Below are 25,668 nucleotides of genomic sequence, written 5' to 3' on the forward strand. Positions count from 1 at the left end.
CATAGAGGCAAACTCTGTCCCAGGTAATTTAAAATCGAGTAGCGGACTGAAAGGTAGGTGAGGAAACAGTATGTGCCATGGCCTAGGTGGGACTAGATCTTCTGTGTTCTAGTGAATGCTCTGGACGCTTGGCCAACTGATCCTTTGCACAAACAAACACTAAGTACTAGAAGCAAGGGACATGAAGGCAAAGACAGCGAGGGCAGGTCTTTGCTTGGCCAGATATCAGCAAGGTGAGTTACAGAGGGAACTGCGTCCTGAAGCTGCCCATCAAATGCCTTCTGTGAATTCTCTTCTCTACTTTCAAAGCCTGCCAGAGCACTTTCTTTACCCTGCCTCTCTCTTCTCCCCAGCAGCACGGTAATGGTACTTTTCTTGTGATATCTTCCTTGTCTTCTCACAGCCTGGTCACTCTTAGTTCAGGAGCTTACTGTTCCGCAGCTCCGGTCTCTAATGTCCGTCCATTTCATTACACCTGTTTCTTCTAGGAAAAAGTTAGATGCAGCTATGTGAAAGTATACACCAAGGTGAGCGTAGCATCCTATTTGGAAGGGCGTCCCAAGTTGATGCTTAACCAGGAATATGAAAATAGGAGAAATGTAGTCATGCTTCCCTCAAATGCTCTCCCAGGCTCCAACAACTTGCAGTGCATAGATTTCTTGGGGGGGGGGGGGGGGGGGAAATTCCTGTGCATTTGCCAGCCCCCAGTAGATTTCTCTTCCGTGCAGCTGTCCAGGCAATGTGTGGAGCAACAAGCACGGGGCAGTGCAGCGGGAGACTTTGGCTGAGTGGCTGCGCGAGGAGGGGAATTGCAGGGCAGTGTGCTTACCTAGCTCACTTCCTATTTATACTGTACGCTACTGGGGGGAAAGATGGTCTCAGTACAATGTCGGTATCATATCTGTGCTAATAAGCATGACAGACCTTTGAACAGCTCCGTGAGGTCAGATTGGACCTGCTGTAGAGCTGGACCAAGATACACCCATGAAAGACTTCCTCTCGGGAGGGACTCTGTTACACTGGAGCATGTGCTGCTGTCCTGAGTTGCTAGTTGTGAGCATGAGCAAATTAGTAGCATGGCGTTGCCAAGTTTTGTTAGTATTCTTTAAGCATGTGTGCTTGCTGAACACAATCCTAAGCACAGCAGATGAACCCATCAGAAAACTGCTTCCTTCCAGATTCCCCCCTGTCCCCATATACAAATAGTTATGAATGTGAATCATGGTTTTGTGCTTATCCATCTCTTCCCCACTGCCCCAAATCATCCCCTAACTCTGCTCTGAATGACTTTGGCATTCAAAGCGCATGTGTCCCTATACAAAGCAGAGCAATTATAGCATGATCTCAATGTGGTTTTTATTACAGCATTAACAAAGCATTCATTTCTTATTTATGGGGCCTTTTCATAGGCAATTTCTCTAGCTCAGAGTGTTCCAGTGTCTCTCTCTCTGCATTCCTACCTCCCCACAAAATGGGTTTGAAGTTTAAAAAAACCCAACAACAACAAAAACCAAAAAAAAAAAAAACCCACCACCCTTTCCTTGGAGAGCTGTTGCAAGTTGTGGCATCAGAGGAAGAGTCAGCCAGGATAAACAGATCCTGTGCTTTGATAGGTGATATGAAGATTTTTTTGAGGTATTTTGTCTTGTCTTAGATGAGGGCAGAGCAGAAGTTCTACGGCTCGCGATGGCTCAGGACTAACCTGCGCGTCTCAAGTGGACTGAAGTACACAAGTGAACAGCCTTTTAGCACAGACATTTCTGAGGGAGTCTTGTGCGAGATCAGCCAGACCTCCTCCCCCCTCTCCCTCCTTGCCCTGGTTTGGCTGTACTAGTCTAATAAGGACTATAGCTGTCTTTCCCAGAGAAGACCGCCAGGTCAAAGCATCTTTCTGTGATATGTGCTTTAGTTGAACACAAATCACAAATACAAGGATAACGGAAGGAAATTGTTGGTTGGGGACAGGCAGGGAATTTGGCAAAAAAATTTTGCCACCTTGTCTGGACTAAAATACTGCTGATATTGTGAGTCCAGCAACTGGCTGGGGGTAGCGTATTGGGGTTGCAATGTGAAAGCACTTGTACTTTTGTAAAATCTTTGTAGGCTCTTTGCAGTCCCTATTTGATCTGCTAGTTGTTTCTTGGAGTGAACTGGTTAACCCAAGAAAAACCTGTTAACTTCAGCTGGGCTATATGCCTTAATGAAGGTATGCTAGTCATCTTGTTTGTGTCTTTTTTTTCTCTCCTCTGTCAAAACTTGCTCTTATGCGTTAGAAACGTCATGTATTGGAGGACTTTTCAACCATAATATTAATAAACCTCCCAAGTCCTGGCTTGCCAAAAGGTGACATACTGCTACTGGCCAAAGAAACTCACTAATGCTGGGATTAATAGATTTTTCAGGCTATAGGTAATTGTTAAGACTTGTAGAAATGCTGGGCAATGAATTACAGGAAGATCAGCAGTAGGAAGTACCTTGCTGAAAGAGTGTCCACAGAAAGAGCAGATGTATCTTTGGTCCAGGATGAAACTCCTCCCTTTTCTCCACGCCCCTGTAAATCGATTATGCCTTAGGACCAACCAGTTTCTTAGTTGCCTGTGTGTGCTGTGTCCTGTGGGTTGATATTTTTATTTATTTTAATCTTTTAAATACCATGAGAATCCTGTTTAGCTTGACAGAATAATTAGGGGTACATAGGTGAGGAGTAACATGTGTCCTTCCTGTGGGCAGACTCTCTCCAGAGGTGAGGCAATGCAGGATTTCCTCAAGAAGCCTAGACTCTGCACTTGGTCTTTGAGATGTGATCAAGGCCTGGGAGACCTTTCAGTAGCATTGATAAAGGAGGCAAAGTGACTTTTGCAAGGCTACGCAGCCAGCTAGCGGCTGAGCTGAGAACAGAATTCACTTCCTGTTGCTGACTGTGCTGCCCATCTAGTCAGAGCGCTCTGCCTCCTGCCTTTCACAGCTCTTCCACTAATACTGTCAGTTGAGAGAAGTCCAAACCACAAAGTTCAGATTTGGCATGAGATCCAGAGTTTGGGAGCATTCGGGCTCATCTCACTTCACAGGAATATAGTAAGCTTTTTCTGTAGCCTACAAAAAAGGCAGCGTTCTTTCAAACGCATCCTGCAGATATAAACTCAATAGCAGATGAAAAGTGTTTTGTTTTGTTCAATTTCCCAATGTAAGTTTTCCAGGAAGGAGTCAGATGGCCAGAGTTATGCAAACCAAATGGATCTTCTTTTGTTTAGAGTAAAGAAAAATAGTCATTCATTTTTGTGGTGAAACACAAACATTCTCCAAACAAAACCTTCTCCCTGTAGCCAGCCTGGCCAGCCAAGAGAGCCCTCTCTTGGGACTCAGGCTGATAAACTTTCTGGAGGCATAGATTTGATGCAAGTCGGGGGTGGGAAGGGAGAGAAAGATATGAAAAACTAATGGAATGATCCATGTAAAAGGCCTTGCAAAATTAAACCAGCTTTTGGTGCATTGAATGCTGGCATGGGACATTCATTGGCCTTGGCTTTCAGTGTTGATGAAGGAAAATGAGACAGCGGTCTTCACTTCTTCATGTGTGCACTGAGACAAAGCCATAACGTTATGGGATTTAGTTATATCTCTGTAGGTCAGGGCCAGATTTTCCACTTCTGTGGATCTTTCCCACTTGTGTGAAGTGGGTGGGAAATGCTTCTGTTATCATTTGGTAGCTCCATTGCAAAGCTGTGAGTGCCTTTGTATTAAGCAAGCTCACAATAAATCCAGTGCCTATGCTGGATACAACATGAAGCGTGTGGGATGTGCGTTGTATCATTATATCACGTGGTTTAAATACCTATGGTCTGTCAGCCCCTCTCCTGAGGAGGAAGTAATCGTCTAGATGGTGTAAGGCTAGCCTAGGAATGTGTTGCGCTAAACAACATCCACTCCCAAAAATCTATCGCAGTGGGAATGTGAGTCTGTGTTCTTGCACTGGGGCTGTAGGAATTCAGCAATAATATACAGCGCTTGCCAGGCCAACGGTAGGATCACGGATCTAGAAAGGATCACAAAAGTTTGAAGACCACTCTCAGTAGCTAAGCTGTGATGTTTAAGTGAGGCCTGTTGATGAAAACCATATAGCTGGTTGAAATGTTTCATTTTCAGCTGTTTGCCTGTGTGTGTGTCAAATGGTCCTCTTAAAAAAAAAAAAAAAAAAAAAAAAAAAAAATACTGTGGGCAACCCAAAAATTCAAGCATGTGTATATATTTATGTGCATGTGGTATGTAGGTTTGGGACTGCTGGAAGCTGAAAACAGGGAAAAAGAAATCAACAAAGGCTACAACTTTTCATTGATATTTCAGTTTTCTTAATGGAGTATAGAAAATACATGTTTCCTAAACTGCCTGAGGAAATCTTTTCTTTATGTTACTGCCAGAGCAAAGTAGTATATCAGTATGAAATAGGAATTATAATGTGTGATATGAATTACTGGAGCAATATTACTGCTTTCCGAAATTTTATATTTGGTGGAACCATCTCCTTTAGGAATGTCTGGGAGAGAACGCTTGACTGAGTCCTGTGCCTGCAGTAAGGCACCAGCCTCCTGCAGTCTCCATCTCCCCTTTATGCTTTGCCCACTGTAGGGGAACGTGCTGTGTGGCCCTGCTTCTGAGTGAACTTGGCTGAGCCTACCTACTGAGAATAGGGCCAGGATCAGTAGCATACTACTGCTGTTGCCCTAATCGTTATTAGACTGCCTGTGTGAATGAATTACCTCAGCTGCCAAGTGAAGAGCGAGCAAGGCTCACAGCTGATACAGAAACTTCTTTTGAGAAGGTTACTGTGTTCTCTTTGGTTTTGGGTCTCTTCATTGCTTTTCCTCTTTCCACTGGCACCTGTAATGGAATTGTAACTTGTACAAGTGCCCTCAAAAACAAAAGACCAGACAGTCAAAATAGCTCAACTCTTCATTAGATTACTAAATGATTTGGCTAAACTTTCATCCTTGCTCCTTTCACCTGTTGCTGTCAGCAATACCTGCTAGACACTGAACGCTGCTTATAACCTTGCTTCCATGTTGCCAGTGTTATATGCACCCTGAGAAGTTTCACACCTGCGTAGTGTGCTTAGTTAGAGACTTTTGTTGGTTAGACCTCTGGTTTTGCTTTCTGTGCTTTAACTGGCAAAGCAAGGTGGTGGCATGCTGCTCTGCTGTTTTAACGTTGTCCCATAGAATGGGAGGACTCCTCCCCTGGCTGCCATGCGTAGAGATGGGACAAGAACAGGAACTGTCAATTTACGTAAATTATCAGTCTGACAGCTGTATCCATAGTTCAGCTTTCATCCTCCAGTGTACCCAGAATAATACTCGCTTCACAGGAATATAGTAAGCAACTGGAACAGGGTGGGAGAACCCAGGTCATGTTGTCCATCCCTTAAAACTGAAATGCAAATAATTGCATGTGTAAATCAGGCCTTCTGTGCTCCTTGCCTCCCTCCAAATGATTGTTGTTGGAGCAAACAAGCCTTGCTCTTTGTTTCCCTGTGGTGAGGCATAAGCAGGGAGGAAATGCTGGCCCTACAGGCTGGAGAGCAGAAAGAGCAGAAATCTGTTGGGAAAAGGCAGTGAAAGCCCTCAAACGAAATGAAAGTTTTAACTGGAAAGTTTTAGGAAATTGATAATGTTTGATGAAGCTCTCATTTCAGATGTATATACGCATCTCTATGGAAGGCCCTAGAGATTGCTATAAATACAGCTGGTAGAAAGCTTTCCAACAGTGACGCGTTTCTGGAAAAATGCTGATTCAGCACAATCAGTCTGTTATGTGGGAATGCGTGGTTTCTAGCCAAGAAAAAAGAGGAAACCAGCCTGTCTGTCTGCCTGGTTTTCTGCCAACCTGCATGACCTCTAGTGAGCTGGCAAGTGGGCTAGGAAGTTCCTTGGGATCCCCATTTCTCTGGTGACCAGCAGCTGGTATAAAATTCTATTTAAGTTCTTCAAAAGAGGACCGTTAACTAATGTTTCTGTTTCCAAAGCAGTCTCCTATTGATAATCTTTTCACTCCACTTTATAGAATCAGAGTAACTTAGGTTGGAAGGTTTAATTAAAGTTCAAATGAGTCTGTGTTGGAAGTTTAAAATTTTCCAGGAAGTGCATTTTTTCTTAACCCAGCTACGTCCAAGTGTTTGTAGTCTGGTGCAACTCCGTATGAATCCGCTATACAGAGAGGCTGGGATAACCTACTCTGAAGATTCAAAAAGCTTTGCATCTCCAGTTATGTTGTGGCTGTGATGTGACAGTTTTCAACAGCACAGAGTAGCTGCAGGGATGGCGAGGATGCTGCATGACAGTGGGGGGTTTCTAATTACACCGAGGCATTCAACTCTGCAAAGGCAGGTGATTTGTCTTTGCCAGCCCTGTTGTAGGAGCAGAAGGGCAAAGGGCTTTGTGGGATGTTGTCGCACAAGGAGACTGAGAGAAAGCTGGGATGGGAGCTGTGGCAGGCTGCAAGCAAGACAGTTTTATTGAGAGCTCTGCAAGCAAACGAGGAAGGAGCATTGGCCATGTTTCCCTATTTTTTCCACAGGATGGGTAAATGCAAGGTGTTGGCTCTTTTGCTGAGATGCATTTACTTTGTATTTACTATGTAGCACCGTGGGCTAAAAGCAAGCATGCAGTCACCTCAGAGCAGCAGCAGCAGCTATGCAGTAGCTTTTTATCCTCCACGCAGTTCGTGTTTGATGTCAGTTTTGTGTACCAAGAGTGAGAACAATGTTATTGTAATCTTGACCTTCAAGACCTGTTACTGATGTGTGATAAATCACAGTACCCCTTCCATTCCAGATGAGAAGCCTTTCGTCGTGGAAGATACCTATTTGCTCTGCCCAGCACCTGTGTTACGAGAAGTTGGCATGTATGTTTTCTACACATTCAAATACTTACTCTTCCTATGGGAAAATGAGTCTGTCTCATTTCTATATTCTGTTGATCTTATACGCATCTAATTCCAACACTCTCTTATGCTTCTCATTCAAATGGATCACACTTTCCAGACCACAAATTTCAAACAGGGGAACTTAAAACACTGCTTTAGAATATGCAGAGTGTTGTTTACCACTGTGGATCAGAGATTATCGGGTCATGGCAAATATATGAATGCAAAAACTGGCTACAGCAGGTTTTAACTGCAAAGCATCAATAAATTTAGAGGCCCTCTTTGAAATGATCTCAAAAACCTCAGGATAGCAGTAGTTTAATAGTTCAAATGCTTGGGCCAGAACTTCTGGTGGGGTTTTCAGCAGAAGGACTTCTCTGCATGAACAGAGATTTCTTTCTTTAGCACAAAAAAAAAAAAGGGGGGGGGGGCAAAGCAAGGGAGAGCCTCAACTGAAAACATCGTCCTGTTAATGAAGAAAATCATCCCTTACTTCAAAGGGGAGATTTTATGCAGTTGATGCAAAAGACAGAAAGATTCTGAATTCATCTAATCCTAATCTGGATTTAATTCCCACCAACAAATCCAGAAATGGTTTGACTCTTCTGCTCCCTTTTCTTTTCTTTCTCTGGGGTTTGTGATCTGAACTTAGCTGTGCCTGATAGTTATGGCTTCCCCTTAGCAGATAAAGCGAGCTCCGATCACAGCAGAGGACTGGTGTGTTGATAGTCTCAGTTTAAACAAAGTTAGGTACTTAGAGGAGAGAGATTAACTAATCCAGGTCTAGCTAATAAGTGACATTGCTTAATGAAAGATGTTTCCTCACTGTTATACTGTATTTGTTAGCCAACTCTAATAATGGCAGAGGTATATCTCTAGGCTTCTCAGTTCAAAGGTATAGACATTTAATGACTAACGATGTTCAAAGTAGGGTGTTTCAGCAGCAAATAGCATTTTAGTCAACTGAGAAGTAGTGTTCCCTGAAGACAGGTGGGAGGAGATCAGAGGCAACCTAAATCATACCTGGCTAAGGAAAATGTGACAGACATGAACGTGCATACTATGGCTATGTCCCTCTTGGGGTTAGGGAAAGGAGAACTGAAACAAAGCTACCTGTGCTGGCAAACTTTGGCTGTGCAGGTAGCATAGGTTGAAATTGGCAGTTGTGCATTAGAGGGCAGGGGGGACAGAACCGAAGGTGTGAATTAGTCTGTATGGAAGGCTGCTCCCAAGCATCAGAAGCCCCAGTTCCAGGGGATGTATCTAGTAAAGGATTGTGGGGCTAGTTGGCCTGACTTATTTCTTTTTCCCCTCCCTCCTCTGTCTCCAGGGAAGCAGCTCTACAAGTCAGTATGAATGATGGCCTGAGCTTCATCTCTAGCTCCGTCATCATCTCCAGCACACATTGCGTAAGTGTTGATTCATGCTTCTGAAACGATTCAGTGGGATGGTGGTACTTAACAGCAGATGTGTTATACCAGTATTAGGGATTCAAGCTTGTAAGCTTGGTGTGCAAAGGACATGTCACCCTGCTCTAAAGGTGAGCTTGTAAGCATGGTAATCTCGTATTTTCTGTATCATGGGCACCGTAATATGGCAAAGCACTTGGGTCTTCAGCAAACAACTCAGATTCTGTATCTGTTATGGGATGCACAGACTAGAACAGGACTAGCCTGGAGGTGGCTATGTTTGCTCGTCCGTTACACAGGGACGAAGAAACAAGTCCGCTGGCTTCATACCTAGACTTTCCTCTTTCGCAGTGGGTGGTGCCAATGATGAGAGGCACACAGCAGTAGTGATCATACCCTTTGTCTGGAAACCAGTATGGTTGCCAAAAAATCAGAGGGTTTCTCCACTGAAGCAGCTCGCTTAAGCTCCAGTCACGTGCTTCATTGCCAGTAGTGCCTGGATTACTGTACTCCTAAGACTTCTGTGGAATCAGGCATAGGACAATGAAACCACTTACGATTCCCAGTGTTGCTGAAAACGCTACTTCTATGAAATCACAGCTATAGGGTTGAAATGACTTGTGCTAAGGAAGGTATTGGAGGAATTTACTTTGAGTTCAGAACGATCCTTCATGTGTCAGTGTATTCAGCTTTATACATCTCCAGTAAGGCTCACTTTCTATACAGGGAATGGTTGAGGCTCTGCTTTAGTTCTCTCACGTACTGACTTAAACTATGTGGACATAGATTTTTGTGGAAAGCTAGGGGATTCTTGCCAGAGAGAGACTTGCAAGCCTTGAAACTCTGAGGGTGCCAACTTTGCTCCCTATCTGGCAAAGGCACGTGGTGTTTCCATACAGAATAAGTGAAAGGCCGAGTTGTATAACATCCGATTACTAGCAGTCTTCTGTGGCCCACAAAGGCTGATGCGCAAGACTAGGAAAGAAAATCATCTTTTGTGTCACTTTGTCTTTTCACTTCTTGAACAAAGACAAGATTGTACGCAGACGCAGTTTTCAAAGTTTACACGAAGGGTTATTCTCCAGAGCTTACAAAGACATCTTTATGCCTTGAAAGAAGGGGTTTATTTTATTAAGGTTTAATTTTTTGGTTCAAGTTCCCTTTCTCTTGGGGTGAAAATGTAATTTGCCGACACGCACAAACACAAGAATGTTTTCCTGTGTTTTGCTCATGTGAAGCAAGACCTGGGAGGAATTTTTAGAAAAAAATTATTCTTTCCTGATGATACTGCTTCTTCTGGAAATGAGGTTATTACTTCCAAGTTATAGGAGATGAAATATTTGTTCCTCTTTGTACTTTTTAATAGCTATAATGAAGTGTTCAGAAATCCCTACACTTCACAGCAGTGCCTGCTACTCTTTGATGCCTCTAGAGAGGGAAACGGGGAGTTGGCTTTTCAATGCACCTAAGCAGCCAGAATTCAAATCCAGTTCGTACATCTTAAACCCAGAAGCAGTGACGTTCAGTGGCTACTTTCAAAATTATATTGTGGATTTCACTAATTTAGAAAGCTTCTTCTGGGTAAGCAGGCATTTTTGTCTTTTTTTTGTAGTGGTGTTTGTCCTCTTAATAATAAAAGTGGTTTGCCAAGACTGCTGTTCCCGCTTTAAGGTTGCAAAGGTTCCTATCCTGAAAACACTCATCTCATTATATATATAATAAGTAGCAAATATATTGTTTAACTGACTTTAGACCTGAAGTTTGTTTCTTTGAAGAACTGAAGACAAAGTTGGAAAGCTGTAAAATGAAGTGAGAGTAACAAGCAGGGGGAAAAAAAACAGTAAGACTTGTCTGCAAACTAACCATGGGTAGTTTGGTTCTTCTCTGTACTTTATATTTCTATGCTATGACCTAGCTCAAAGAAATGACATGAAAAACTATTTTCAATTAAGAGCATAGATGAAGCAAAGAAAGCTACATTCCCAGCACACAAAGATCAAAAAAACTGAGAGTCGGAAAAGCACTCTAACTCAAGTTGTTGATTAATATAGGTATTTGAGGATCAGGACAGATCAAGCCTAGACTTCTAACTATCCAGCTAATATGATCTCTTATCAGTCTTGTTATCACTAATTTGAGTGTAGGTTTCCATGATCAGAAAGCTGGACCAGTTTCTCATGGATTTATGGGACCATAAAGCCATTTTATATTAGCATAGGTTCTGACCTTGTATCTAATATTTGAAGACTCCTAGGAATGAGACAGCTAAGTATCAGTTTTATTAAGCAGTGAAAACTCTAGAAGAAAAAAAACACTTTTCATTTTTGAACAATAGGTCATTTCTGGGGAAAGAAGCAAGGGATCAAAGCTTTCACTTTTTTCAGAAGAGCATCACCGTGTCAGTGCCACGTGCTGTTACTCAGCAAGCCCCAACTCCTGTGACTGTTAGAAGCGGGGAAGGGAAATGGAGGGAAGAGCACTGGGTACTCTTATGTTTTCTAACACTGAGTGCCGGCCCCTGAAAATGGGATACTGGGACTCTTTGCCTTGCCCATTGCAGTCATTTTTGTGAGGTTGCCAGGTAAAAGTGTTTTTCCCAGGCTATGCTGCCTTTGTATTTAAACACTGAATGCGTGGCAAAAGTATTGTTCCTGTGGCCCACTTCAGGGAACGTCAAGAGTTTTGTAGCCCTGAACGCAATGATGCAGATCCCTCTCTGGTATAACCTGACAGTCTCTGGGAACTGACAGAGCTTTTGCTTGAGCCCGTATTGCCCAGCTTAATCTGTTATTTGCGTTTTTTCCGCTTGAGGTGTAAAGTCTGCTACAGCTTTTCAAGGGTGGGGGTGGGGGGGAGAAAATGAGGGAAGGTTAGGAATGAAGGCATATGTAATGGCTGACCTCATCCTCTTCCTAGTCTCTTGAGAGTGACTTAAATGTCTCACTTCCAAGCATTAAGTGACACGACTTGTCAAATCCATCAACTCCAAATTAGCCGCCATTGAATGTGAGCATACAAAAGGGCAGATGGAATCCACTCACCTGGACTCCGTGTGTGCATTGTGCTTTATTTGGGACTTCTCACTTTTCCTAGTTTTCTGTTTCCTGAAATGTGGCAGGCTTCAAGGTTTGAAGCCAAAAAATGCAAGGTATGCCTTAAAATAAACCGCACGGGCTCCTGTTATGTTCTGTCTTTTGCTCAATTGCTTATGCCTTCTAAAATCAGTGTATAGGCATGACTGTATATCCACTTATACCCCAATTTCCATGGGGCTCAAGAAACTGCTATGTTTTAGGTTCCCAAAACAAAATTGCCAGAAGTGCTCAAATCCCATTTTAAAGCAATTCCCCAGGCTTTCCTGGTACTTCACTGCAATTCTCTCCTCTCTGACAAAAGTAATGGATTCTTTTCATGTAATAAAAGAAAAACGGAAGATGTGAGAGACTTGTAAAGATGCTTTTGTTGCTGAGGGACTTTCAGCTTTTCCAATTTAGAGTACGTTTGTTGGAAGATTTATCATCATGTAAATGTGATCTTAGCTGGATCAGGTGGAACGAAGACTCCATTTAAAAGAAAAGAATCAAAATTCTTCTCAATAGGTGCCATTATTTTCAAGCCTGAGGTACAAAATAGTCGATAGTGGGTCTTTGGTTTGGGATTTTACTTTGTTTTTCTTCCTCAGAACTTGGCCACAGAGTGGATTTTTCAGGAGGATTTTTTTTAGAGGCAGGAAAGTTGATTACACATGTGAAGAAGCCCCTTTAAATCCCTTGGGATAAGTAACAGTTCGGAATTTGCCCAGGCACATACACCTGTTAGCAAGCAAACTCCAAATGCAAGGCCCTTCTGATTAGTAAGGAAGTACGGGTCAGAGAGAACCTGGCTTGACTCACTGATCTCATGCAGGGGTGGCCTGTAAGCAAAGGTTGAGTTGTCCTTTTCTGGAGGTAGTAAGAAACATTGACCATGGAATTCCACAGGACCACTCAGTTTGCAGAGGGCAGTCTTTAACACAAAGAGAAGAATGAAAGAAGGGAACATGGATTACACCCAGGTTCCCTTCAAATAAAAGGAGGAAGTGGATTTTTATATAGGATTTCATGACTTTCATTTGTGAATCACCACAAGAAATGTGTGGCCCTGAAGACAGTAGCAGTTTGTAGGATCATAACTATGGTGGGTAAAAACTGGTTTGGGTCTGGTTTGGTCTGCCTGTACTGTAGCTAGGGCATTACTTCCACTGGATTCGCTGATGCTCCCAAGCCAAGTTTGGAATTGGCTAAAAATCCAAGCATGCGCATCTCTGAGTTGAGAGCTAATCGATTATTTTCATTGGGCTCTAATAGTGGTAAGATTTGGTTGCAAAATGGCAATTCAGCCTTTCCCAGGTTTCAGGTCTCTTTGTGGTAAAGATAGAATCAAGATTAGTGGAGAATTGCTTTGTTTTGGTGATTACAACTCCTCCTCCGTTCTCCCACCCTTGCATTAGTTTCTCAGGAATTAGGCTTTTGTTGTGGTTTTATCATCATCTTGGCTTTTCTGCTGTTTGGCTCTGAAGTCTGTAACGTGAAACGTGGCTGGACCATGCCAGATGCCCCAAGACAATTATATATCGGAGCATATTTCTGTCTGCCAGGGGTGGAAAATTGAGGCATACTGGAGAGAAACTGGGGATACTGCACCTGCTGCTTGGCAGATTATAAAGTGAGCCTGCACCAGTTAATGAGCTGTTGCGTACCCACGGGTGGTTGGGGACTGCCAGCATACAGTCTCACAGATCCCCAGCTGGTGTAGGGCAAAGAGGCATGTGCTCCAGGGGAGAGGAAACTGGGAGGGCTGTGTCCTGCTCCCTCTCCCAGTGTGCCTGCAGCAGAAACGGGCAGCCAGGCCCAGCAGGCAGGGGTCTGTACTTAGTGAGGAGCTCTGTGGAGAAAAGCAGGTTTGACCACTGGAGGAATGCAGTGATTTCCATTTAGCTGTCAAAAATGAGCCAGACACAGGAACTGTTGTGGTTGGGCAGAGCATTTGTTTTATTAAATTATGGAATGCAGATGAAACCCTCCAGCTTAGACAGACTGTTACTGCATGTCAAGAGCAAGCTTGTTTGTGCCCTCTCTGTGGATGGCTGATGTTATTTTCCCTTCAAAGGTTTTGTTAACTGCACACCTGAAACCGAGGATTCCTGGCCAGCTTTTGGTGAAGCTGCTAACAGTAGAAGGCTGGGTTTATTTCAGGAGCGAGAGGGTAACACTTGTAAAACAGGGGTTGCGGACAGAAGTTTAAATTCTACCCCCCACTATCTTGCATATTACCCAGTAAAATTAAGACAGGACTCTTCTGAGTATAATTTAGGGTGGCATTTGCCCGGGCTGTGTGACCATTGGCAGCTACTCCACCAGAACAAGGGAATGGCTGGAATGAGAGCATTCTTAAGGTTTGGAGACAGTGTGCTGTTTATGTGCTTAGCTGGGGGATAAGATGCCAACATCTCTAGTATGACAGAGCTCAGCTGCCTCGAAGTATTTGATGAATTTGTCTCTTGGCTTGCTTGTCTTGGAGAGTTACTAATTTATTTATCTGAAGACGTTTTTTCAATATCTGCACCTTTTAAAGAATGTTCTTTCATTTGAAAGCTCCCTGTAGGGGAAGGAATCTCCCCCCCACCCCCTTCCACAGAGAGGATGATGAGGCTGTGTTGTTGCTGCATGGCTTAAGCATAAGAGAACAAAATTATGCAGGGACATGCGGATGACCTCTGTTGCTGGCAAAAGATGCTGAACGGCAGCCCTGAATACTGAAGCCTGCAAAGGCCAGGCACACTTAGGGCAGGGCATTGCTTCTAGTGAAAGATATTCTAAAGGCTGTGGCATCACCCTGGTCTAGAGAGAAGCTGGGCTTGTTTCCCCCTGTGATTTTGGACAAGTTCATCTTTTCTGTGTAGTATGCAGTGAGGATTTTAAAATCCTTTCGCTCTTCAGCCTTGTTGTGACTACTTGGACTGAGCTCTCAGGAGGAGACTGCCCTTGAAACCATTCTTTAGGAGGGTTGTGGATGTGTCCTGGGCGTCTGTAGTAGCAACTGGAGCCTCTAGTTCTGAGTGTCTAGGAGCTATTGTGGTTACAAATAATGCTTAGTTATCTGTGTCCTCGTTGCTGCTTTCTGGCTCTGTTTCTTGACTCGGTTTGGGCAGAGAACCCTGCCTCCCCCCCAGCCTTCTGCTGATATTCTTATTTGTGTCTTTATTATTTGGCCTTTGTACCAGTCAGTCACATTTCTGAATCTGACTTGCTCCAGGTGCTGTGTAAGCACAGAAGACAAAGACAGATCCTGCCCCAAATTGCTCCAGTCTGAAGTCCTTGCAGCAAGGCTGTTTACTTGAAGCGTTACAATGCTGTTGCTGTCAGCCAGATGCTGTCAGCTTTCCATGCCCTTACAAAGGCATGCATCTTCCTAGGTGGGCTGACCTGTCTGCTTTGCAGGTAAATGACAAACCTTTGTTCTCTGTTGCCAAGGTTTCCGTGCTAGCAGAAGCCAAAAGCTTCCAATGGCTGAAAAAAGCTTTAGGTGATCACAGTAAGGACTTGAGAAACAATTGGACGTGCCTAGGTCTGACTTTGCAGTACATGAATGGTGTATTTTCATAGACCACGAAAACTGAATTCTTGTTGCCATAACCTGTTTCCTCACTCTTATCTTTTAATACTAGATGGGTTTTTTTTGTTTTTTTTTGTTTTTTTTAGAGTGGCTGTATTTGAGAGAGACTTTCTTTTGAGGTGGAAAATAAAGATTCATGTAACCTCTAGTCCCAGCCTGGAATTATACAGCTTATATTTATCCTACAGATACTATCGTACGGTTCCCCATTTTTCCACCTTTTATCTGATGGACCCAGAGTATTGTAATTGTGCAGCAGATGATAGTTAAGGATGTGTGTTTTGTCAGCAGTAGAATGAAACTGCTCGCATCAGTGGACATTTGATAGTTGATGGCACCAAAGGTGTCATCTATCCTAAGGTTTGTTCTGTCCTAAACATGTGAAAACCCCATCTTGTGACACCAAATAATACAAAGCATAGGACCCCAAATGTAATGGGAAGTGAGCATCCTCGGCATCCACTGGTGCCAAGACTTAACAGATTATTTCTTCTTCCTCAGCTATGAATCACAGCATGCTACCAATTTCATACAGCAGCTTGCCCCGTGTTAAGCTTTAGTGGTGTGAGCACAGTAGGCACTTTCGTTTTCACCTGTTAATTGCCTGGAGAGTATATGCTGCCGTGGTTTTCATGTTGCTTGAAAAAGAATCAGCAGGCAATGGCTGGTAGAGTTGGGAAACTCTTAAAGAGAGATTTATTCCTTTTCCCAGGTTAGGAGTTTGCTAAAGAACTAAAGAGGGAGAAACTACTTAAATGCTTTTTTTTATGAATGTGTACGCATGCGGATGCGCGCAAAACAGGTTGCATGCCAAGCATCGTCAGAAAAGTGAACGTCCAATAGAGGAAATAACTTATGAGGCAGTGTTTACAGGCAGGAAGTCAGTCTTATTCTGCTGACTGGAGGGCTGCTGCCAAGTTCTTCAGTGCAGAAAGAGCATCTCGGAGAGAAGCCAGACTAGGAATTAAAATAAGTCTTTGTTCATTTTCTAAAACCCTCCCAGAAGAGGAAAAACCACTAATGACCTCTTGCACCAGCAGCTCTCTGACTGAAAGCTGGAAGGGAGGTGAAAACTGCAGGGCTCCAGTGACAATGTAAAACAGGTCTCCATAGGCAGCTCCAGTGCCTTGATTTGAAGAGCAAGGAGTCCTGTATCACCTGATGAGAAACATACAGCACTTCTTTGCAAGAAGGCAAGACGATGGAGATAGTCGCACACCAGGTGGGAGAACATTTCTGTGACAGGATGTTACAGACTTGCCTTAGACTAGCAATGACTGAAAGTCATTTTTATCTGCTGTGTGTATCCAGTTTATAATGGATGTCTTCCCACGTTGCACCCTGCTCCTTCAGGAGGAAGGCTAGGGGAATTACGCTTGTAAAAAGGAGCAGATGAAAAGGGACATTTTGGGCTAGGGCGGTTTGGGGGAGAGGCTATGTTTTGGAGGCCTAGGTGATGCCTAAACTGGGCTCTCTGGAAGGTTTATTCCCTTTAAAGTTAGGGTCCCACGCAGTGCTAGTGTGTACGAACCTGTCCTTCCCTGAGATGCTGGTGCTACAAAATGGCTCTGGGGTAGGAAGATTGCAAGGTGGTTGGTGCATTGCCAGGCATTTAACATCTCCACAGCCCTGGGCAGGGTGTCAGATCCTGGAGTTGCTGGCTGGCAGCTGGGCCAAGGCAGACCTTGCTGTAGAAATGGGGCTTCTTGAAACTGTACATGCTGAAGTGATGGGTGCAGTGACTTGCTGCGCCTGGCAGCGCTTGGGGCAATGAGGAAATCTTGCATAGACCAGACCAGAGAACTGGTCATCTTATACTGGAGCAGTTATTTCGGTGACAACCTGTGATAAAGGGCTTGGGATGCTCAGCGAGATGCCACATGAGGAATTCTGTGAATGGGCCTACTGTTCTGGAAAGGCTCTTGGGTGCCACGTTTGCGTTCCCAACGGCCCAGGAGGCATTGAAGTCAGCTGCAAAGAACTGGGCCTCTTAACCTCGACAGATTTTGCATTCGACAAAAGGAGGTGGGCACTGGCACGCTTCACCTAGGTGTCCAGGTATTTTCTGTGGCTGTTTGAAGGACAAAAGTAACTTTCGCATCTAGTTAAACAGTGTTTGGATTTGATCTTTCAATATGGAGAAAGAAAAGGTTAGAAAAATCAAGAAAACACTGCAGTTTTGGAGTAAAAATTAATGACTCCCTTCACTGAAGGCCCATTTTTACTTAAAGGGAACGTAATTCACTGTTAAAGTAGGGTTTTTTCAATTGTAACTCTGTTCTGGGTTGCACAATTAAGGCTCTGCTAGTTATCAAGTGTTGCTAAGTCTGCAGGCAATTAAAGTGCATTCACCATTGGATCAATAGAGGCTTTATGAAACTGTAGATTAAATTTAATGAGCGCTTTCCTAGGCCCTTGCCCTGTATGTTACCAGTTGAGGAATTGCTCCATGGGAATTCCAGGGCATATGACTTCAGGTTTGATTCTAAAATAAATTGCTCTTAATTACTTTATGCTGCAAATATAATAGGCAGTAAATGTTTTTGCTGATACAGGTTGCCCAAACAGTTAAATCTAAAACAGAAACAACATAAATTGTTTCACTCTAACACCACTACATAAACTATTTTATGATACCCTGAAGTGTGGTAGGTATATTACCAACAGCGTGTTCCTATGGTTTAGAAAATAGGATTTCCAAAGCAGACCAATAAATTGGGGGTAGAGATGGAATCACATAATGGAAATTCTGAAAAATTTTAATTTGGAAGCATCAAAACAGTTTCTCTAGATAATGTGGACTATTTTTCCTGTGACCATGCCAAACCGGACTAGAAAATATGTGGTATAATCTCTAAGCACAAGAACACCTGCAATATTGAAATCCTTGGTAAGAAAGTTTAAGTTGAAACAGCACTTTGAGAACACACTTTCAAAACAAAATATTTTTACTTTATTGAAATACTTGCCTGTTGAAAAAAATATTGTAGTATTGTAGACTCCAGAAACTCCATCCAGCACCTTTCCAGCACTGTTCTGCCCGCTTCCCTACCAAATGTCATTTTTATTTTAAACCAAGTTTCAGAAAGAATATTGCCCTAAATTTTGCCAAGAACCCAAGATTTAGGAGTGACAAGCGTCACTTAAATTGTTCTTGCTGCAGAATCAGTCTGAAGCGTTGCTTGGTTGTGTGGCCGTCTTCAGACTGTTTCAGATGTTTCTGCACTCCTAGCAGTGAAGCAGTAATGGTAACAGCTTTGCAGCCTGCCTTTGAGGTGACACAGCCAGGCTGCACAACAGCCTTGGATCCTCTGCTGCAGTTGCCAACTGGAAAGGCTCTGACTTACTCTGCTGCACAGTGGAGGGGACTGATGGGCTGCCTGTCATCCTAAGAGCAGTTAGCTGATAGGGAGCGTCACCTTTGAGTTTTCCAAAGTAGCATGTGCGGAACTAAGCAGTAAGATCTAGATTCAACAGACCATTTAGACTTCTTACTTTCTAGTAAAGTCAATAGGAGTTAGGATCAAGTACTCTTACTAAACCTAACCTTAACAACCTATTAAAGCTGAGGGCTTGATGCATGCATCTAACAGAAGTCCATCCCTCTTAGGCACAGGATGAAGTTGGTACATTTAAACATATGCTTAAAGTGAAATCCGTTTACTGTTGCGGTAACAAGCGTGCATGCTAACCACCCTCCTATCCCTATAAATCAGTGGTGTGTTAATTTGTCACTGCAGTATATGAGCACGTTTATTAGCTGGAGCTAGCACTTCATTCATCGCTATTGCCTATCAGTAGTCAAAGCTTTTGAAGGTCCATGCACTGTAGCTCTGGGGCTGTTTATTCCAGGTTACTTTTCTGGAATATTTAACACATGTTGCAAATGCCAGTGCAGTAAGGTGGGAAGCTAGGAAGTAGTGTTAAACGAAAGTAATGGGAAAAATGAAATAAAGAAAAAGAAACATCCGCATCTGCGGCCTAGTAGAATGTTCTTTAGAAAAAACTTCAGAAAAAGCTATGGTGTCACTGAAATTGCAATTCATTGATTTATGCTAGTTTCTTTGTTGGAAGCATCATGGATGCCTAAGATAAAACAGGGGCTTAGGATCACAAATTTTGTCTGTCCACATGATTGCATTTGTGTTTCCTGAGGCCAAAAGATTAGGAGCTTGGTTTTAGGCAGCGACCTCAGTAGGCAGTAGCTGGGGACATGTATTCTGGAGGGGGAGTCATGTCCTCTGTGGGATGAACATCTCTGGAGTGGTCATCTCTGTTCACTGACTGTTATAGGAATGTATGCACTTAGTTTATACTAACCTCTAAGTTAGATATGGTCATCCTGGAGGCTGAGTGCTTTTACTGGAGGAGTGACTTCCTCTAGAGGATAGCACCTATCTGAATGTTTAGGGGGTAGACGTAAGGAAAAATAGCCTATGCTATTTTTTGGATTGGAATTTGCCATCCCCTCCACCATCCCAGATGGGAGTACCTATAATCTAGGAGGTGGATCAGGTTTTTCTCCCATGACAAGAGGAATCCCCCAATCACAGTTTGGCTTCTTACATGTACCGGCGCAGAAATCCTAGCGGCTACTAAGTGCACAGCAGAACGCTGCTGCTGCAAAGCTAAGGGTCTGAACTGAAGCTCCTGTCAGAAGCTTCCCTTAGGGGAAAAATGACCATGGCCATGAAAACGTCACTGGTTTCATGAAAAAATTCTCTTTTCTGTCTTTAGAATGGAAGTTGTTTTCTTGGTCCAAATTGACAGAAAAACTGTGTCAAACCTAGCTCTTTGAAATATTCTGTGGTTCAGTGTTTCCATGAACATTTGCACTACCTTCCAAATTTTGATTTAAAAAAAAAAAAAGAATGGAATAAAAACAGACGTTTCAAAAGTCTTCAGTGCTGCTTTTTAACCAGCTATAAGACTGGGAGAGAGATTTCAAAATGTCAGTGGAAATTCTGCAAAATGTTTTAGCAGGCATATTTTCCTTCTTGTTTATTATTCATCTCAGATAAAATGGCTGTTTCCATCTATGCAAAGTTCTAGTTTTATAAAACCATAGATATTGCCCAGAATAATAGCTAAATTATAGCAGATGATGATGAAATAAAGATAAAACAAAGCAAAAGCAGAGTTCAGGTCACTTTGGGTGATTTTAATAGAATTTATTGTATGCGTGCGCTTTATCCTTGTCTGACTTGCTAAGGTTTACCTCAAAGCCTAGTTTGCAGGCAACTACAGCACAGTCAAAGCAGATGAAGATAGGATTTGCAGTTCCTGATTAAGAGTCCCAGTTTGACACCTAGTAGCTATTGGCTGAGCCCAGAAAATTCAGTTCATGTTTGTCTGGAATAGTTCAATGTTAGTTCTAAAGCAAACCAAAAGAAGGGGTTTAAACCAAGCACAAACTTCGGGGAGGGGGGGGGAGGTCAGTCTCTGATATCAAAAATGGACTGATTCCTGCAGACTTGCCTGGCAACACTGACTTTAACATGAGACATTATCTGAGTGAGAAATATAAGATCTGGCAATTCAAATCCTTCAAGTCTTCAGGACTGTTTCACTGCTGTGAGACGCAGAATACCAGCTGGCTGTATCAGGTGTGTCACAGAGACCTGGATGTGTTAGGGTAATGTAAATTGATATTTGCAGAAGAAAAATGTAAAAATGAGTGCTGTTAAAAAGCTAATTAAAAGGCATTTTAAATAGTCTTATTTTTTGCAAATTGAGTTTAGAGTATTCTTAATGGAAGTAGTGCATGTGTGAGCATGATTGCTGTCTGCATCTTTTGCCTCTAGATGTAGAAAATTGCTAAGATTTCATGGTAGTTCAGAAAGTCAGGGCCACATTTTCTAAAGTTAGCAAATTCCGTTCTGCAGATGATGGATGTGACTTTATGCTCTGTCTCTAAAGGAACAGCACCAAACACACAGCCCTGTCATCTTGAACTAGCTTGTATTTTGTTCTGGGGTCCCATTTCCATTCCCAGAGATGTTTTAGGTGAATTCTTCTCCTGTGTGGACTGCCTCTCTTTTGTTTCCAAGTCTGAAAGATCAGGTTGGCTTGATCCAAGTTCTCCAGTAACTCCTCCTACACCAAACGAGGATTTGGTAAATGCTCTTAACCTGATTGTTTATCTGTTATTCTTGACATTATGGTATGATGGGAGATCATCTGGCCTGTTGAATGACAGTGACTTAAGCAGTCACCCTATTTCCCAACACTACAGGTCAGTCTGCTCTTGAATGAATCCTTAATATGGCATTGTCATCTTGAGGTTTCAGTCGGATTTCTTAAAGGTTTGGCTCTTATATCAAGAACATTTCAAATGGGCTCAAGTCCGGACTAGCTGCCTGCCTGCTTATCTCAGAATATGATGATATTGTGGGGGAGTAGTGTAGAGAAGCTGGCATGCCTCAGGAAGCCAAGAGCGTATGTTTCAGATTAAATCTAAGGAATGAGAAAAAATGCATATTCAATTCTGATTGCTGTGTTGAGCTGGTTTGTGCAGCACTTGGGATTGCAAATCGTGATCAGAGAATTGCAAATGCCTTTTCAAACAGGGGAAGTTTCCCAGTTAGCAAAGAAGGGGATCTTCCAGAGGTAGTGGCTTTTGATGCAGAAAAAACTTACTATTGCTGTGTTCACGTGTATGTTCAAAACTCCCTGAAAAGCTCATGGCAGTGCTATCCTGACTCCCCACTGCTAAAAACCTGAGAAACGCAGGATGACCCATGGGGCCGTAGAGCCATATGGGCCCATAGAGCTCCTCCTTGAAGTTTTCCATTTGGAGTAAGCTTTAGTTCTGACATTACTTTTTCGTTTATATGAAGAGGGAAAATAGTTGCGAAGAAAAGAGAATGAAACTGTAGTGAAACATCATGTTGCGAGTTTCTATGTTCTTTTTTTATGGGAAAACTTTTCCCAGTCTTTACTTTCTCCATATTCCTCAGAGTATTATAATTTTGCTCCGAAGTGTTTTCTGTAATTGTGAGGTTGGCCCGGAAATCAAGACACAACAAAGCCTACACCTCTAGGAAATGAACTAGATGTCTCAGCCCCTCATGCAATAGGTGAGGGAGGGGAGGGTGCCACCCTTATCTGTAGGAGGAGGGAGCCAAACTGTGTGTTCTGGCTGAAAAGTAAATGGAATATGGCAATGGCCCTTGGGCTGTGTGTGTATGTATGCCTACAGGTAGGATGTACTGCCTAGGTGCTCTGGAGAGGAGAGTTTCGGGTTAATGGTGTTCACACACAGTCTGTGGTTTTTTTTCTTCCAGTCAGATGGGACTATCCTGGCTATTGCCTTGCTGATCCTCTTCCTCCTGATGGCACTGGCTCTTCTCTGGTGGTTCTGGCCTCTTTGCTGCACAGTGGTAAGTCCTTCCCAACCCTGGTCTATCTGCACCGTTGCTAACTGCGTCGTGCCATTTCTCTGTGAATGAGCTGCCAGCAATTATGTATAGGATAGGGAAGTCAATTTGCTGACAGGCTGCAATGAATTCTAAACCCTGGAGATGGAAGAGCCTTCCAGCTCTGAGTGGTCTCTACCACACTTCATCAAGCATTTGTGTTGCTGTGACATGCAGAGTTCTTCCCTATTTTTCTTTTATTTTGATTAAAGTAAAATGCGGGACAGAAATCATCAGCACACAACAGCAATTCAGCATCTCCTGGGCGTGACGAGTGAATAGGAGGCAAAGTTTTTTAGTACGAAAGAGCATGAGCGTGGTCGTTGAACAAGATGGTGTCTTGCACTGCTGACACTGTTTCATGCTGCTTAATCTCGCTGGCCTTTTGGATTACCCCCAGGAAACAGAAATATTGCTAGCACGCAGACCTTGTCAGGAGCCTTTCAGTCTTATTTCTCGGTCACAAAATGGAAATGGTTGGCTGAAACATGTTAGTTTCCATAAATTTTTAGAAAGGAATAGCTTTTCTGAGCTTTCTAATCCCTCTATCAGCATCCCGATGTTGCAGGACCCCTGTAAAGGGTAGGCATGCTGAACCCAAGCTAAAGTCCTTGTTCTGCCTTATGTACAAGGAGAAGATGTTTCTAAGTCTCCAAATGTTTGCAAAATTAAGCTACTTTTTTCAGGCTCAGCATGTCTAAAAAGCACTTTGGAATATCCAAATGGCAATTTTCCCTAGAAGTAGGACTGTTTTTCACCTTGAGCGATATCTTTTATCCATACTGTTTCACAAAAAGTTCTGCAGAGTTAAACACAATTACAGAGTTAGTAATTTTAAAAGGCAGGCAAAAATCAGGAGAAAACATTCAGAAAGAAGTGGTCAAGGAGACTATGCAGAAATCAGGGGACTTGAATTAAGAGATGAGCTTTGTTCTCACACTTGCTCAAGCTGTGTGACTGCAAAGATGTGCCATGCCCCTGTACATCTTTCCTGACCATCCCCTGGGGCTGCCTTTTCCTATGGGGATCAGGACAAGGACTGATTATTGCGGAATATATAATACAGCAAAGCTCTACTCTTGCTTTGGATCTTTTGTGTTGCAAATATAGAACAAGAATTAGAGATGTACAGATGTCAGCGGAATTGGAGACTGGTTTTGGTGTGAGGCTGTGTGTAATGTTTCAGATACTTCTTTTGAGACTGTCCAAACTGGCTGAGGTTCCTGGGTGACTGTCATTCCTCCTGGTTTTAAATCAGGTATAGTGTTCTAAGTTTACACCCTGTTGCACCAAACCTCTGTCTTGAGATGAAAACCAGAAGGGAAAAAATTTATTTGAACACTTCAGAACAATAAAAAATATCCGTTCTAAAAACGGATAAAGGATCAGCGGTGTGGTAGGTGGCCGAGAGTTATTCGTCTAAACTAGATGGCACATCCCCAGAGAAGTCTGGCCGTCGTCTTCACTGGTACAACTGCATGGAAGTCAATGGAGATACACCCTGTGCAGAGATTTATGCTAGGATTTGGTAGAGAACTGAGGTGGAACAGAGGAAAGGCCCTTAGGAGACACTGCCCTTTTAAGGTTCTGTTACAGGAGAGTGGTGAAGCTGGTGTGAAGAAGGCATAGACAAAAGAGGCAGGGTATGGAGTAAAGGAAGTATGGAGCTATGCTTCAAGAAAGGTGGTATGGGACTGCTCCACTGAAACAATACAAGGGTAATGGTCATACAATAGCATTGCTTCCAGTGTGAGAAATACAATCCAGATAAGCAAAGCGAGCGCAGCAGAGATGGAGTCTGCTATCCACACGAAACATTGTGAGCTTAATATTTTCCAGATTTAGGTTCTATGTTTAAAAAATTTGTTGCAGATAAAAGCTTTTCCTCACCCTCTCTTCTGCTTTACCTCCCACATTCCCTCTTACATAGCTCTCCAGCTGGGGACTAGCACACTGATATTTTCCAAATGTATGTTAAACACATCCCTTGACTTGCTGGAAAGATTTTTAATTCGGGAGTCTGTACTAAATCTCTTCATCTCTCAGGGATGACAGTCCAGTATGTCTGGAAATAGATCAGCAGCTATGCTATCTCATTGTGCATTGCTTACCCAAAGATTTTGTAAAATTAAAGGTAACTCCTGGAAGGGTACCCAGCCCCCTTGGTTTCGGGTGGGGAAACGGAGACCAGAGAAACACTGCTTATTTACTAGTTTGGTAATGGCATGTTAAGGAATGCAGTGTTGTCAGAAACAGCGAGTGAATTAAGGGCAGAGGAACTGGCTTGCACAACAGACGAGAAAAGCAGGCAAGCAATAACCTCTAATAATCAAACCGCAGACCCAGAGACACTGCTGTGGATCCAAGCCCAGGGACGTTTCAGAGATAATTGTGTATGTGTCCAGGGGGAAAAAAAAAAAACAACACTTTTTTCTTACCAAGAATAAATTTGTTTCTGAGTGACAAGCACATTTCTAAACCCTGAAATTCCTCCTGGCGTGCTTTTTAATTAAATAGGAATCATTATTATCCAGCAGTTCTCCAGGAAAGACACCAAGCCAGCTTCATCCCAGGAGTAATGCACTGAAGTCAATAGACTTACCCCAGGGATTTGTCTGGAACCCAGTATCTCCTTGGCATGCACCCATCAAGAAATGCTGTTTCCAAGTGTATCCAAGTTTATTGGTCTCAAGAGTATTCTGGGATGAAGTCTGGAATTTACCACTCAGTTTACAGTAGATGCAATAGTTGCTTAGTGGATCAGAACAAGAATTAGGCCTTTGCTGTGCCTGATATCAGCACAGGCAAAATTTCCCGTGGCATCAGTGAAGAGATATAAAAGCATCGGAGCCAGGTGCTAACCTTTGAAGAGGTTTCACGGTTATTTATTCAACAACAACAGAAGAGAGAGAAAGAAATTCAGCTAAGCTGACATACCCAACAATGTGCTCATGAAAAGAACAATGGAAAATGTGAGAACATCTATAGCGGGACAACTGCACTTTCCCTGTGCAGAACATATTTGCAAAACAGCAGCTGCCAGATCCTTGCCCTGTTCGTATCAGTGCGCATTTTGCTATTGTCTCCCATCCTGTTCTCCCCTCTTCCCCCCCACCCTTTTTCTGAACATAAGTAAACCGAACAAGTGAAAGAGCTCCGAAGAGAACTGTGTGTGCAAGAGGCTCTCTATCTGCCCAAGGGTGAAATCCTCCTCTGGGTAGGAGGCCAACATAAGGCTCAGGTTTAATGTAGATGTAAGCCAAATAGATAGT

The 25,668-nt window shown here is 43.0% G+C and overlaps 1 protein-coding gene across 4 annotated transcripts in view; it reads left to right on the top strand.

The window, feature by feature from the left end:
- The window catches only part of ANTXR1 (ANTXR cell adhesion molecule 1), a 116,910-nt gene that overhangs the window by 44,574 nt on the left and 46,668 nt on the right, over window positions 1-25,668 (top strand). For all 4 annotated transcript variants that reach the window (XM_068920693.1, XM_068920695.1, XM_068920692.1 and 1 more), the window contains 3 exons: window positions 6,825-6,894; window positions 8,246-8,324; window positions 22,265-22,360. In XM_068920693.1, the coding sequence (XP_068776794.1) occupies window positions 6,825-6,894; window positions 8,246-8,324; window positions 22,265-22,360 (245 nt within the window). The remainder of the gene's footprint in view (window positions 1-6,824; window positions 6,895-8,245; window positions 8,325-22,264; window positions 22,361-25,668) is intronic.

The sequence above is a fragment of the Struthio camelus genome, chromosome 27, assembly GCF_040807025.1.
Source record: "Struthio camelus isolate bStrCam1 chromosome 27, bStrCam1.hap1, whole genome shotgun sequence".
NCBI classification, from domain to species: domain Eukaryota; kingdom Metazoa; phylum Chordata; class Aves; order Struthioniformes; family Struthionidae; genus Struthio; species Struthio camelus.